The sequence below is a fragment of the Trachurus japonicus genome, chromosome 10, assembly GCF_045865225.1.
Source record: "Trachurus japonicus isolate A0001 chromosome 10, Traja_1.0".
NCBI classification, from domain to species: domain Eukaryota; kingdom Metazoa; phylum Chordata; class Actinopteri; order Carangiformes; family Carangidae; genus Trachurus; species Trachurus japonicus.
This window is the reverse complement of record NC_140916.1, coordinates 925,448-941,022: the sequence shown is the minus strand read 5'-3', so window position 1 is coordinate 941,022 and position 15,575 is coordinate 925,448. Positions and strand designations below refer to the sequence as shown.

The 15,575-nt window shown below is 41.3% G+C and overlaps 2 protein-coding genes across 2 annotated transcripts in view; both read left to right on the top strand.

Annotated features, from left to right (window-relative positions):
* Nucleotides 1–15,575, top strand: part of LOC146979224 (protein NLRC3-like) — a 331,528-nt gene that overhangs the window by 61,179 nt on the left and 254,774 nt on the right. The window lies entirely within an intron of this gene.
* Nucleotides 13,850–15,575, top strand: part of slc7a11 (solute carrier family 7 member 11) — a 36,981-nt gene continuing 35,255 nt past the window's right edge. Inside the window, exon 1 of the mRNA XM_085788957.1 lies at nucleotides 13,850–14,289. Within this exon, the coding sequence (XP_085645083.1) occupies nucleotides 13,959–14,289 (331 nt within the window). The 5' untranslated portion in view covers nucleotides 13,850–13,958. The remainder of the gene's footprint in view (nucleotides 14,290–15,575) is intronic.

Here is a 15,575-nt window from a genome sequence, read left to right as displayed (position 1 = left end):
CCAAAGGGAACTCACGTCATCCTGCTGCACCCCTATTATTTTGGAGCACACCTTTACAATCTTATTCAGACAATTTTTGTCTTTAACGCCCAAGCTATTGTGCCAGCAGATAAAAGAAAAAGTCAAGATACTTTCAATAAAAGACTTGTAGGACAGGGACTGTTGCCGGATAGCCTCCACAAAGTATGAACGTAGTTTTGGACATTAATGTGACTAGTGAGCCTCTTCCTTTGCCAGTGCTCCATTTGCTTTTTTTGGATGTGGTCTTGAACGTGCTGCTGTAAACAGCACGTTCATATTTGCTAAGAAGCAGAAGAATTTCAAGAAAGTTCCAATGATCCACAGACATGTCTGCTGATGAGTGAGCCGCCTCATTTTTACTTCCACCATAACTGAGCGCATCAGTTTTGTTCCATCTATGACACGCTGTAGGACTGACAGGCTGACATCGTATTTGATTCCAGCAGATTATCCAAGGATGTCTGCCTTACTTATCAATGAAAGGTAAAGCATTCACACATTCCAGATGAATATGTCAGGGATTGAGGGAAGCAGGATGGACCCAATCGCAGGGAAGACCACTGGGTCGACACATGGGTAGACAATGACACAACAAGAGACAATGGAAACACAGAGGTGATATACACACGAGAGAACGAAACACAGGTGGTGCAATCAAACACAGGTGAGACACATGAGGTCATCAACCGGCGGGAAACTTAACAGGAAGACAAGGATCAGACACAGACTTCAAAGTAAAACAGGAAACCAGTACATAACAGGGAAAACGAGACAAAACACAACACAAAGTAAACAGGACACAGAACCACAAATTAACACAAGAACCTACACAGGACAAGACAGTGACAAAACCCAAACTAAAAGCCGAGCCGACAGCAATCACTTCTATAGAGTGTTTGGTCTGAAACACGGGTCTGTCAGTCACTCTGCTCTGCTCTGAGCCCAGGAGAAAACTTTCCTTGTATCCTACAACCTTTATCCAATGAGGAGAGAGAACGGCGTAAAGGGGCAGTCCTCTCTGTGTGTGCAGCCAAGGGATGCGCCTGAATGTGGTGACGTAGGGACGAGGACCAATAGATCCATGACGAGGGCGGGGGCTGCTAACTCCATCTGCTGACAGGAAGTTAGACAAAACCACCGGATCACTTACTTCTGCTTTAATGCACTTGTGTCGTCTTTTTAGAAAATGCCATGCAAACTGCACTTTATTAACTAGCAACTGCTGCATCCACAACCACAAAGCTTAATGTCCATTTAAAGGATCATTTCCGTTTTTTACAACCTGGACCTTATTTCTAGCATAAAATAGGATCATTTACTCACCCAGATAACTTTGGTGTCATTTGGAGTTGTTTTGACGAAATTAGCCCCAGTGGAGAGGCGCGTATATCCGTATAATGCGAGAGCACGGGGCAGCGCAATGCAGCCTGGTTCCAGGGTGCCATTCCGAAGGGCCGCCACTCCGAACGTTTACATTAATTTGTCGAAATGCCGACCCTTAATTATTTATGGGAAAAGGGTGCCATTACGAACCTGAAAGAAAGGGTGCCATTCCGAACCTGAAAAAATCTTGAATGGTTTACGGCACGGAGTAAACAAGCTTAATTGCGGTGGTAGCGTAGCGGTCAGAGCATCTGCTTTTGACGCGGTGGATCAGGGTTCGACTCCCGGGGGAGATACATATTAACTGAGATTTTATTGGCCTCTACCTAACCTTTTTACTAAACTTAACCAACTCCTTTCTACATTGCCTAAACCTAACCAAAGCACAGAGCAAGGACATTTATTTTCAGCAGGAGTGCCGCGGCTGCATCAGACCATGGATGTAATGCATCAGACTCGCACCTGGGTGAAACTTTGGAGGGGGAGGGGGAGGGGGAGGGGCCGGTCGGGCGCTGTCCCCGCGGCGCGTCGTGTCAAGCCGGGCAGGAAGTCAAACCACGAGAGAATCCGGTCAATTTTCAAAATAAAACACATTCGGAACGGCGGCCCCTCGGGAAGTTCGAAATGACGGACCTTCGGGAATATTCGGACTGGCAGACCGTCGGAATGGCGGTCCTTCGGAATGGCGGTCGCCCCCCATGCAGCCTCTAAATAACACATTATCTGTGGCGAAACCAATATTTAGTTCTGATAGGCTAGTGCTATTCCCCTCTGAGTCCGGGGTTAGCTGTTATCAACATCCGGGGTCTGTAGGTTGACCTACTGACCTCTGACCTGGATGATGTCATCTCTGAGCTTGTTGCTAATGCTAATGCTACGGTTGGTTTCTGTGTGTTTCTGACTTGTCAGAACAAAATGAGCAGCTGGATGAAGTTCAGCTTCCACAGGCTTCCTCTCCTCAACCTGGACTCACTAAAGCTCCGGCTAGTTGAGATAAACATGGACCCGAATGCCGAAGCAGAATGATTATTATCAGAATGAGCCGCGCGACGCTCAGAGATGACATCATCCAGGTCAGAGGTCAGTAGGTCAACCTGCAGACCCCGGATGTTGATAACAGCTAACCCCGGACTCAGAGGGGAATAGCACTAGCCTATCAGAACTAAATATTGGTGAAATGAAGGAGTTTCTCTGCAGATAATGTGTTATTTAGAGGCTGCATTCTGCTGCCCTGTAGACTCCATTATACGGATATACACGCCGCTCCACTGGGGCTAATTTCGTCAAAACGACTCCAAATGACACCAAAGTTGTCTGGGGGAGGAAATAATCTTATTTTATGCTAGAAATAAGGTCCAGGTTGTAAAAAACGGAAATGATCCTTTAACAGTGCTCAAACATTACCCGTGAGATAAGAGGTCAACTGAGTCTGAGATCATACAGCACACTGACTGTTTGCAGAAACATTTATTACAGCAGCTGTCAGTGAGACACAATGTTACAGAGTTTATACCGTGGCCTGAAATTCCCTCTGAGTCTTTATTTCCGTACGGCTTGTTTCCACCTGAGTGTCAGACTGTTGCTCTTCTGTTCCCCCCGCGGCGCTGCTGTTAGGTGTGCTGTAAATGCCGTGTATGTGCTTGTCCCTCGCTATGCTGTGGAACCTGATTTCCAATCACGTAAAGATAATAGAACGTAACTGCGGTTGCCATGGTCACATTAGAGGCTGCAAAACTGGAAAAATTAAAAACAGTTGGATGTTGGCAGAAGTTGAGGAAGTCCTAACTAAGCTGTTATCAGTCCGTCATTATTTATAAAGGATTTATGAATTGTTTAATGATTAATTAGCAGCACATGGCTTCTATCCACAAAGGAAAGGGAGAGTCGACAAAAGACAGAAAACTAAACCAAACATCAGACAGTTGACACACTTGTCTAACCTTTTGCAGATCTTGCCAAATAGTGAGCCTGCATCAGTGCATGAAAACTGTATGCATATTAATGCAATTGTTTATTTATGATTGAGTAAGTGTTAACTAAATGTATAACCTTATTATAAACCAATCCTTTTTTTGTCGTTAGGGATTATACAATACACAGACAAACTAAGGACAATACAACACAAAGCAATACAATACTAGGACAGTTTACATAAACAAGATAGACTATTTTAAACCCGTTCTAAATTCTAAGACCTATCGTAATATTAAAACGGGTTTATTTTTCATGTTTTATTGATTTTACTGGCAACAGTATGTTTGAGAAGAGAGTGATGTAAAGGACTGGATGTGTTTGTCTTCTCTTCCTCTTCTCTGATAACTGAACAAACTGTAGAAAGGCTCGACTTCCTCCTCTGAGTCATCTGCTCCTCCCACCACAGAGTTCAACCTCGACTGCTGATTCATTATCAGACTAATGACTGCTGCCATGGAGACACATTCAGATTAATCTGTAGAAATTCTAGATTCAACAGACCAGACCCCCTCGCCCCCCAATAGAGAATGTGAAGTTACGTCACATTGTGGGACGTTGGGCGCCATCTTTGGAGGATCGCGGATGTAAACACTTGTTCGTCTCCCTAAAAAAAGTTCCCCAAAGTTGCTTAACAGTAATCATGGTGGGACAGTACTGCTGCCACAGTAGTATATGCAGTAATACCAAAAACCAGATAGTTCAGGATGTCTGGATCAGTCAGTGGAGGGAGTAAATCCTGGTCTTGAATCCAGTCCCTTAACGGTAAAACGTAAGTTAGGGATCGACACCGTTAATAAGTTGTAATTTTTCTGTGTACCTTTGTTTCTCGTTAAATTTGAGTTTATCACGATACGTTCCTCCTTCGTTTCCCCTCCCCTTCTCCATTTCTTTTTTCCTCATCTCCTTTTCTTTCTCTTTTTCTTCTTGCTCGTTTTCCTCCGTTTCCCCCACTCTCTGTTTATACGTTTGCGTTCCTCCAAAGATGGCGCCGACGTCACACAACGCAAAGCGGCGTGACGTCAGCTTCACATTCTCTATACAGCAGCCTCAGATTCAAGAGATCCTCTGAAAGGTAAAATCCATAACCCAATACACCAGACGAAGCACAGTGAGTGGTTGAAGCGCATCACAGTAGACACAACAACCACTGTCCCTAGGCCTGCGTTGTCTTCCAGCCCTTTGAGGAAGTGACTGTGGAACTGAGTTCAGAAAGCGAAGGAGAAACACACAAACATACCAAACTTTACATTCTGTTAGGAAAACCAGTTTTTCTCTAATGGGCCGGGCCATGAGATAAAGAAAAAGAAAAAGAAAAAGAAAGGGGGGGAAAGTCTGTAAGCGGTTTCACACTGGCAGAGCCCCGGCACGGTTCTGGTTCCCGAACGCAACTTTGAACCGGCTGGCGCGTTCAGACTGAAAACATAATTGGTTCGGAACCTGAAAAGTCGGTTCACAGCCAAACCAAAACATAGTTGGTTTATTTCCTTGCGAACCGTGACATCATCAGTGGGCGAGTCACTTAGGACGAGCAGGAAAGCAGCAGGAAACCGTAACCATGTTATATACAGTAGCTTAGTAAAATAAAACTTAATGCAGCCTGATCGGTTCATTGTAAAACATTTATGTATTTTTGTAAATGTGGTGGTTTCTGTACATACAGACAGAGCCCCGAGGCAGCGCTGCTCTGTCCACACAGGAAGCTTCACTTTACATTCTCCCCCGGGATGGCGACGGAGGTTGGCCGGCCGAGCAGCTCTGCAGACCGGCTGCTGTCTCTGTGATGTCCCGGTCGCTGCAGAGCTTCACTTCTCTGAAAAACATCGGAGCAAACTTCTAAACAGCCTCATTTGGATAAACTGGCCGTATATTTGGGATCTAAACAGCTACTTTATCGCATGAAAAAATATTAAAAGTAAGTATTGCGGTAGTTTGCCGTTTCGGAAAGAGCCGTTGCTGTGTTTACTTCCGGCTGTGTGACGCGGAATGACGTCCTCCCACTTTGGTTCCACTAAACTGGTGGTTTGCCAGACAGCACCGAGGTTCTGAGACTCCAGAACCGAACCAGTGCGAGAACCAGAACCGTGGCGGTGTGAAACCGTTATGTGTGAGGTAATGAAGTCAAGGCTCTGCATTGTGGCAACATCAGCGCCATCAGAGCAGATCTTTTCACCGACTGACAGGAGAAACAGGTGTGTGAGCTGGTTTTCCTGAATGCCAATATGTGAAGAGGTTTGAAGGAAGTGGGAGTCCATTCATTCTGTACGTAGTTATTTTATTCTAATGATTCACTGTTGAATGTAAGAATATTATTTTTGCATTAGTGTTCAGGTTATTTAAACTTAGTTTTGTGCAGAGTTTCATGCTTTTTATTATAATTTTGCACTGTTTTTTGCATTTACTTAGAGAGAAAGAAAGAAAAATAAATGTTCTGCCTTGGACACTTCTTGATTTTTAGTCTTTTTCTCAATGATTTGGGGACGGGAGTGGTTTGAAACTCGTTTGTCTGTGGCGCACACTCTGGATGACTGACTCAAGTGACTCGAAAACCCGTTTCACTTTAGTGAGTGACTCATACAAACCTAGACATAAAATACACAAATAACAACTGCATTTACAAAATCAGTTAAAAAATAAAACATTTACACTCATGAAGCCTGGATATAATGGGCTTTATCATGGACTGAAATACATTCACATATACCAGATTTTTGAGTTTGAGCTCTGACTGCAAAAGAGCAGTATTCAGTCCCTCCAGGATTTCGCGGGCTTTTTTTGTGATTGTTGCAGCCTAAAATGCCTGATTTTGCGGCCTCATTTTGAAAAAATTGCGGTGAATGTTGCGATGTTTTAAGCGCTTTTGTTGCGATTAAATTGCGGGAGACAGCGAAAGTTGCAAAAAAAAGTTGCAGTTTTGTTCTGAATAATTCAAAATCAAAGGAAAATTGAAAATTTTGAAATGTCACAAAATAATGCGAGGTCCTGTTATACCAGCAATTTTCCACTTGTTAAGAAAGGCACAGGGAAATTACATAGAGTTGAAAGTTGTTTCACTTTTAATTAAAATGTCTGTTTAAAAATCGTGGTAAAAGAACTGTTTTAAAATGCCATTAAAACAGTCCAGTCTTTGAATAAAAGGGGGAGGGTGGCTACTCAAGTCCAGGGCCAGGGCCTTAGGATGGGGGAAGGGGCACCTGGCCGCCGGCTGCTCCGCTCCGGCCCTGCAGTGGCGCACTCATTGGATTCCCCCTCGGCGAGTGCTGCGGGGTTGACACACAGGCTCGGGCGTTCAACCAGAACAACTCACACACTCAACACGTTCAACTCAGCTTGTGTTCCTTTACTTATCACTTTGTGCACGTTGTATCAAGTTTCTTGCCGTCAGCCCAGCCACGCCGTTTCTCCGTGGACTCACTTTCAACCACCGCTCCGTCCAGACTTGCACTCTCTGCTGTGTAACTCGCGGAAAGCACCGACAATTGGTCCAATTTGCGGAAAAGTTGCGGTGATTGTACAAAATTGCAAGATCGCAAAAATTTGCGGGGATTGGCTGAATTTGCGTTAATTGTTGCGATCGCAACATCGCGAATTCCTGGAGGGACTGAGTATTAGGAGCAACTAATTCAGGGTATCCGCAGGGTCTTGAAAAGTATTAAAAGGTGATGAATCAATTTTGGGAAAATTAAGACCCTTAAAAAGTATTAAAGAGTCTTTTCACAACTTTATAAAGTCTTAAATTTTGAAGGTATTTTTTCTGAATTAGCTGTCCAAGAGTTTGAAAAAACATTGTAAAAGTGTGTGAATTTATTTGTTTTATTAAAAAACAAAGATGAAACGGTACATAAAAAAGAAGACTGTTGTTTTTGTTTTTTGAGGGTACAGCAATGTGTTTTTTGTCCCAGCCTATTTTGAATTCTGTTGTATCATGGTGGTCTATAGTCTTTATCACAAACTAAAACTGTTAAGTTTAAAGTGTCACTGATGTAAATGGTTACAGCTTGAAGTGGCCGTGAGATGTTGAAAAATATTTAAAAGGTCTTGAAAAAGTCTTAAAAAGGTATTAGAATTAACTTCCAGATTCCTGTATGAACCCTGTAATTGCAAACCACGACATTCAGGGACAGAGACGGGAATAGGAATGGCTCGGGGATATAATAAAAAGCTACATGTTGTGATAAGGTTCTTATCTCCGCTCGCATCCTTTTGTTTGGTCCGGGGGCAGGATTAAACCTGCCATGTTGCCCCAGGGCAAAAAAAATGAGCCATGGGCCCCTGTTGCACCCCCGCCCCTCCCACTCCTTTGCTGTTGTCTTCACAGCTCAGCTATGCCGTCCTATCCACCACTTTATTTTCCCATGATCCATTGCGTCACACCACAACGGAAGTGGGTTTTAATAGCATTCTAGCGAGCGGCTAACTGGTAGCGTTAGCGGCTAACTGGTAGCGTTGGGGGCTCTGGGCTGCCAAAACCACTTTGATAAAATCTGATGTTTGTTAAGTCTATAAAACGAATTATTGAACAAACATTACTATTTCTGTGTGCACGTTTTTGTAATTAGTCATGGTTGTAGGTGTTAGCTTAGCTGCTGCTGACAGCTAACAGCAGCAGCTCAGCTAACAGCAGGACGTCAGCTGTTAAAACCCTCCCGTTGTGGGACACGACATGAAACTACTCCAGTTAGCTCAGTCATGTTGGAACTAGGATATCCGCTGGAAAAAATGTATTTTTCATGGGCCGTTTATTGAGTTATTATTGTTTATTGACACTGCTAACGGCTAACGGCTAACAGCTAACGGTTAGCCCAGCTAATCTAAAATGTTTGTTCAACAATTCGTTTTATAGACTTCATAAACATCAGAGTAGTCACAACGGTGACCTCCTCCGTATTGTTCTCATTAAAATTAGGTGATGATTATAAATAAAGTCTCCGTTAGGAGGAGAAGCTCAGTTAGGATGAAGTCATTTGGTAGAACACAGTTATGAATATGAAACATGCAGGTACAACAATCTAAAGCGACTTTGGAGTGTAATTCTAGTCACTGGCCTGATCAGACTGAACATATCACAGTAACTGACAGGTCCAACAGGTGCAGACATGTTTGTTTGTTCATGAACTGAAATTCAGCTAAACTTATGGGAGCAAAAAATAAATAAAAAGGTGATTTCCATGGCTGCAACTCTGAACAACTGTACTTCCCATAATTGTGCAATTGAGCTTTGTGATAATATGAGTAATAATAAAACGTCTGAATAAACTGTTGGGAAGTGTGAATAACTTCTTGTTCTTCTTTCGAGGAAATCCTACTTCCCATGCATGAAAAACCACCAAACTTTGCACAAAGGTCCAGATATGTCAATTTCCCTCATCATGGGAGGTGGGGGTGGTTGAAAAACGTTGATAATACGTGCTACAGTTTTGCAACTTTCATCAAAATGTAGCCCCAAAACTTTAGAAACTTTTGTACGATTAAATTCAGTGCAAATTATGAAGTCCATCATTATTAATTAATTAAGACCTATCTATCTCCGACAACAATTTTTTCTCAATTGATACTAAATTTGCTACACTGCATCTTCAGACCGTCCTCCACAAAAATACCACACAGCTTTTTGATATTTGAAAAATTGAGCCTATGTTTTCAATGTTTGGCGAATATCAGGATTTTATCTAAATTTTTGAGAACATTTTGAATTCTGCTCTCATGGGAACAACTGCAGTCAATGTAAGCGTGGCATTTTTAAACATCACATTTTTCACTTATGGAGCAAAACACGTATCATTAAAAACAAGTCACCAACATTTATGCTGTCAAGATTCAATATATGTTTTCAGATTTTTGTCTTGATAACAGAATATTTGACATTTTCCCACACGGAGTCACTTTGATTTTCACGATTGCAAGCTCTCATCTGTGAGACGCGACTTTTTCTGTAGTTCATGGAGGAAGAAAACGCATATGACGCATATTTTGATCTACAAAATATTGAAACAAGTTTTATTTTAATGTCACATGAGCACCTCAATCTCCAAAGAAATAACTATTACAATGAACAAAAAAGTGAATGGCCATTATCAGAACATTATTAGAACAAAACCATCTCAAACAATGTCAACTTTGCATTAAAAGTGACATAACTTACCGAATGACACTTTACCACTGCAGTGAAGCAGCTTTAATTCTTTTTAAATTGTGGGTGATAAACAGGAAATGCTGTGGTTATAGGCAGAGAATGAAACCGTCTGGAGTCTCAGGGGAATTTGGATTATTCATCAGTGCCACAACATGTAAAAATCTGTGTGAGGCTATTACAGAGATACGCTCTGTGTGTCATTTAAAGTTTCAGTGGGCGTTTCCATCAAAGGCTTCATGAAGGACAGATTCACACCTGCTATCTGATTCAAAACAACATGAGGATGATGCATTTTGGCAATTTTTACAATTGGTCCAATTTATGTTCACAAAGGCCAATCTCAAATGGTCCAAACAATTGTAAACAAACGTCATGTTGTTGGAAGCCATCTTAAATAGGAGTGGCCGTGTGACACAAACCAATCACTTTCCCACACGTCTGGATGTGAGGAATTCAAATATTAAATATCAACATACAAACAATAGAAACAGCATCAATATACAAAGGTAAAGAACAATGAATACTAAGCTGCCGTGACTGGATACATTAGGTCCTAATAGAAGGTAATAGCTAATAATCACAGTCAGAAACAATAAATACGACAGATACAATAGAAACATAGAAGACAGAGGGACTTGCAATAAAAAGTGTGCAAGGATTCGATAGAAATCTGAAACAGTCTGAACAAATCATGCAGAGTCGACCTGCATATGTGTTATTGCAAGTCCCTCTGTCTTCTATTTTTCTATTGTATCTGTCATATTTATTGTAAAAATTGTAAAAGGTCTAGCACCGAAACGTTGCAATACAATAAATTCTGCAAGTTGGCCATGTGTGTGCGGGAACTCTTCTTTTTCTAATTTGGACTTAATCGTTACCCTCCGACGCACCTGCCTAGGAAATAGATGTGCAAAGATCTTTGTTTTTTCATCATTTCAATGTAAAAAAAATAAATAAATGACAGTTAAAAACTTTAAGGTTTAAAAGACTTTGCTGTTGAAAGCAGCACGTTGTGAAGGAATGCATCACTTGAGATCAAATGACGACTTAAAAGTTGTTCAACAGGCTTCTCTCTGCCCCTAAACCCAACGGCAGACACGGGGACAGGAGCAGCAGAGAAAGGAACATGTTTAAAGGATTAAGCTCATTTATTTCGTAAGGGACTACTTTAGAAGTGGATTAATTGGTGGTAATTAGTGAGTATTTGGGGCAGCGGCACAGAGTTTGGGAGGCTGACTCACAAAACAACAACAGTGTGTCTGTTCATTCATGGTAATATCAGATGTAGACGCACAACGTGGCTGTGCTGCGGTTTTTACCAACCCACAATCAACCTGGAATGACTGGAATCCATCCAGGAAGTGAACATGAAAAGTGTCTATCAACTCACAACTCCTGAAGCTTAAAGGGATAGTTCACCCAAAATTCAAATTTCACTCATTATATACTCACCCTCATGTCGACTAAGAGCTGTGAGAAGTTTCAGAGTCCTCCGTCCCTTCTCTGAGTTACGGGGGGGGGGGGTCCGTGCAGCAGTATTTGTCCATATAATGGTTGTCAATGGATACCAACTTTCTTCGTAACAAAAAGACACACCAAAAAACATCCAAACACCTCCATACTGCTCGTCTGTAATGTCCGTCTTGTATTGAAGCCCCGACATGAGAAATTGTTCTGAAAAAAATTAAAGGGACAACAAGGAGTTTCTATTTGGTTATAAAAAAGTCTCACGTTAATGTGGATGAATCTCCGTTACCACTTGTTAATGGTCCATTGTAGATAAATCTATGGTTTTGTCTCTATGGTTATTTTGTTATTATTAGTGGTGGTGGAAATGCTGGGCGAGCCGACCAGCGTTTCTTTACTTTCGGTTTCGTGGCGAGTCATGAGAATAACGCCGCCGTATGAATCTCCGTTTATGGTGGGAACTACGACGGTATGTGATCGTCTTCCAACCTCTGACTTTAATTCTTGATGAATGAAAACATGAGTCTGTCTTGCACCGGTCAAAGAATTTCAATACAAGAGGGACATTACAGACGAGCAGTATGGAGGTATTTGGATGTTTTTTGGTGTGTCTTTTTGGACCAAGAAAGTTGGTATACATTGACAACCATTATATGGACAAATACTGCTAATAAATTTGAATTTTGGGTGAACTATCCCTTTAAGCTTAACTAGCAGCTCTGTTTCCCACAGACTGAAGCCTGTCATCTCCGTCTGATAGGATTGTGTCGACTACATGTGTTTGTGTCACATGGTACCACACGTGAAAACACGCAGCAGAGTGTGGTGGCGTGTTTCCACCGTGTGTAGTAATACAGTACTATGTCACAGAAGTGTAGTAACGTGAGTATTCACAAACAGCAACAAAACATGGACACCACAAAAAAAACAAAACAAAACAGTGCAATACAATAGAATACAATACAGGGGGCTCACATGGTTGTATTATATGGGCTTCGGAAATGTTCTAAAACCATGTTTCATGTGTGCCAGATAAGATAAGATAAGATAAGAAGAAAAAAAAGGAAAAATACTTTTTTTTTTGATGATATAAAAACATATTCCACACATTTCAAATGTGTTATCAACATGTTTTTCCCATGTTAAATTTGACACATTCAAAAATCACATGTACGTGTGATTCAAATGTAGAAAAGAATCTGCAGATTACTTGTTGCCTGCAGCAGATAAATGTCTGAGTAATATTTTAGGAATAACGAGTCCGGCTCTTTAAGGAGTTTACTGAGCCTTTTAAAGGGACAACCAGGAGTTTCTATCTGGTTATAAAAAAGTCTGATATTAATGTGGATGAATCTCCGTTACCACTTGTTAATGGTCCATTCTAGATAAATCTATGGTTTTGTCTCTATGGTTATTTTGTTATTATTAGTGGTGGTGGAAATGCTGGGCGAGCCGACCAGCGTTTCTTTACTTTCGGTTTCGTGGCGAGTCATGAGAATAACGCCGCCGTATGAATCTCCGTTTATGGTGGGAACTACGACGGTATGTGATCGTCTTCCAACCTCTGACTTTAATTCTTGATGAATGAAAACATTCTTGGCAAGACGTCCGTCTTTCACCGGTCCAAGAATTACACCGTGAGCGCGGAGGCTCATAAATGTAGTATGAAAACGCTTCACTTTCCAAAACTCCTTGTTGTCCCTTTAAATAGTGGAACCATGTGTTTAAAGATTGAAGTTGTTAGAATGAAGAGAGGAGCTCTGAAGGAGTTAAGTCTCAGTCTAACACGCTGCTGTTTCTGTGATTTTCCTGTGTTTTGTAGAATAGAAAACCAAATAAAAAACACAGCACACTGCAAAAACTCAAAATCTTACCAAGAATATTTGTCTTATTTCTTGTCAAAATGTCTCATTTCTAGTCAAAACTAATCTCTTTTCACTTAAAATAAGACTCATCACCTAAAAATTAACTTGTTTTTAGATCATTTTCACTTGTTTCAAACTAATTTCCACTTGAAATAAGTAGAAAAATCTGCCAGTGAAAGCAAGTTTTTTGTTCTTGTAATAAGAAAGAAAAACTCCACTATCAGATTTTTCTACTTATTTCAAGTGAAAATCTGCTTGAAAGAAGTAAAAAGTGTCTAAAAACAAGCTGCTTTTTAATGTGATGAGTCTTATTTTAAGTAGAATGAGATTAGTTTTGACATTTTGACTAGAAATAAGACAAATATTCTTGGTAAGATTTAGAGTTTTTGCAGTGCAGCAGCAGCAGCTTTGCCTTTAATTCACAAGGAACCTGTTTTATCCTCTACACTCTACAATCCTCCAATCACAGCTGCAGCCTTCTGCCACTGTGTCAGTATGTCATCATCTTCTTGACAAGCATGGGGTGTGTGTGTGTGTAGTGGATTTGTGCCAACTCAACCCCAGAGGCTTGGCCAACAACTACTAGTTTATGTTCCTCACACACACACACACACACTGCACCGCTCCCTGACAGCGAGGTGAGCAACACAACCTGAGAGAAATCCTATTGCACTTATTTCTTACAGTGTATGAAACAAGTGTTAATCATACAGCTGAACGTTAATATGTAGGTATATAATAAACTGTGTATAGTAACTGATTATTGCTGTGTCATGGTGACATGCAGGAGCTTGGACACCTCAGCTGTTTTTTTTTTTTGTTTTTTGTTTTTTCAGAGTGGAGGCAGAGCTCAAGATAATAAAAGGGCTTGACTGGAGCAGATGGAGGGAGGGACTAAAGAGAAGCAGCAACACGTAGCTACCAGAGGGAAAGAGGTAGAGGAACAGGAGAGCAACAAAAAAAAGAAAGAAGAGAGAAAGAAAGAAAGTTTGGTGTAGTCAGAAGAGAAGAGAGAGGGAGTGAGTGAGGACTTTCCTCTGCTGCTGCTGCTGCTTGTGTAACTTCCTACATCAGAGCTCTGTGAGTGCATGTGTGTTAGTTAGGCAGCGTGTTAAAAGATGACCAAACGGTCCACAACAAAGGCTCACACGGATGGAAATGGAAATGGAAATGGAAATGGAAATGGAAATGGAAATGGACATGGACACACGTTTTCCCAGAATGGAACTCAGTCGGGTCCCGGTGCCGGTGGGAAGCTGCAGGAGGATCAGGACGAGCCCAAGGTGGGACTGGGGAAGAAGGTGACTCTGCTGCGAGGGATCGCCATCATCATCGGCACCATCATCGGAGCCGGGATCTTCATCTCCCCCAAGGGCATCCTGAAGCACTCGGGAAGCGTCGGAATGTCTCTGATCGTCTGGATCTCCTGCGGCGTCCTGTCGCTCTTCGGTGAGTTAAAGTTCAGATTAGAGATTAGATTAGATTAGATTAGATTAGATTAGATTAGATTAGATTAGATTAGATTAGATTGCCTTTATTGTCATTGAAAAAAGAATTCAACGAAATTCACGTTGCTTCCCCGCTGTGATACCACACAACACACACAAGACAGAATAAATACAAAACATAAAACCTATAAAAACATCTTGAAATATCAGTATAAAAGCATAATATGGGAACATTAGTCCACAAAAAAAGATATTGCATATTGCCCGCTGGGGACTGTTGCACAACCCATTGTTGCCTATCTGTTCTTTAGGCTGCTGTTCAGTTCTTTAATGGCACAAGGATAAAAACTGTTCTGGAGTCTCGATGTGCGACTCTTCAGGCGTCTGTAGCGCTTTCCAGACGGCAAAAGTGTGAAGTGGTGGTTTCCTGGATGTGATGAGTCTTTTATTATGTTATTTGGACTGTGCCGTGCTGTGCGTCGGTTGGATGGATGGAGATGTTGTTCTTTTTTTTTAACTCCTGAGAGAAGGAGAGACATAACAGGCTGGAGGGAGAAATGACTAAATGCATTTAGTGTCTCTAGGTCAGTAGCTTTGTGTAGGTAACCAGGGATAAACAGAACAGACAGAATAGGGAAATAAAGACTTGTGTATGGCAACAGGTTTATCCTGCAAGGCAAGGCATCTTTATTTATATAGCGTATTTCATACCAAGGCAACTCAATGTGCTTTACATAAAGACAAAACATTAAAAAAAGAAGCATAAAGCAAACAAAACACTAAAAACAGAGTTAAAAGCAAGAGCAAATAAACGTCCCTGCAGCTATTTCATAGCTGTGGGGACCAAGGTCATAATAGTTTTGGATTTTTAATTACAGTTTAGTTTTATTTAGTTTTGACTTCTTTTTCTCTAATTCAGTTAGTTTTAATTAGTTTTTAGAGCGGGTTTGCTAGTTTTAGTTAGTTTTAATTTTTTTCTAAACGCTTAGTTTTAGTTTAACTTTTATTAGTTTTAGTATTAGACATTAGTATTACACAACGTTACCAGACAGAGTTGTTTTAGAGGGAAATACTGTACAGAGACTGTTGATGAAAAACTGTCCCTGAAGGCAACGCGCATCAGTGGTTTTGTATGAATTTCCCTCTAAAACAACTCTGTGTGGTAACGTTGTGTTATTATCTCATAGCGTGGTGAATGTGCAGCTCACAACTTGTCCACCAGAGCGTTGTGGAGTTGTTGGATTGTGTATTTGATGAGTTTGATGATGAGGGAAACCAAGAAATCCC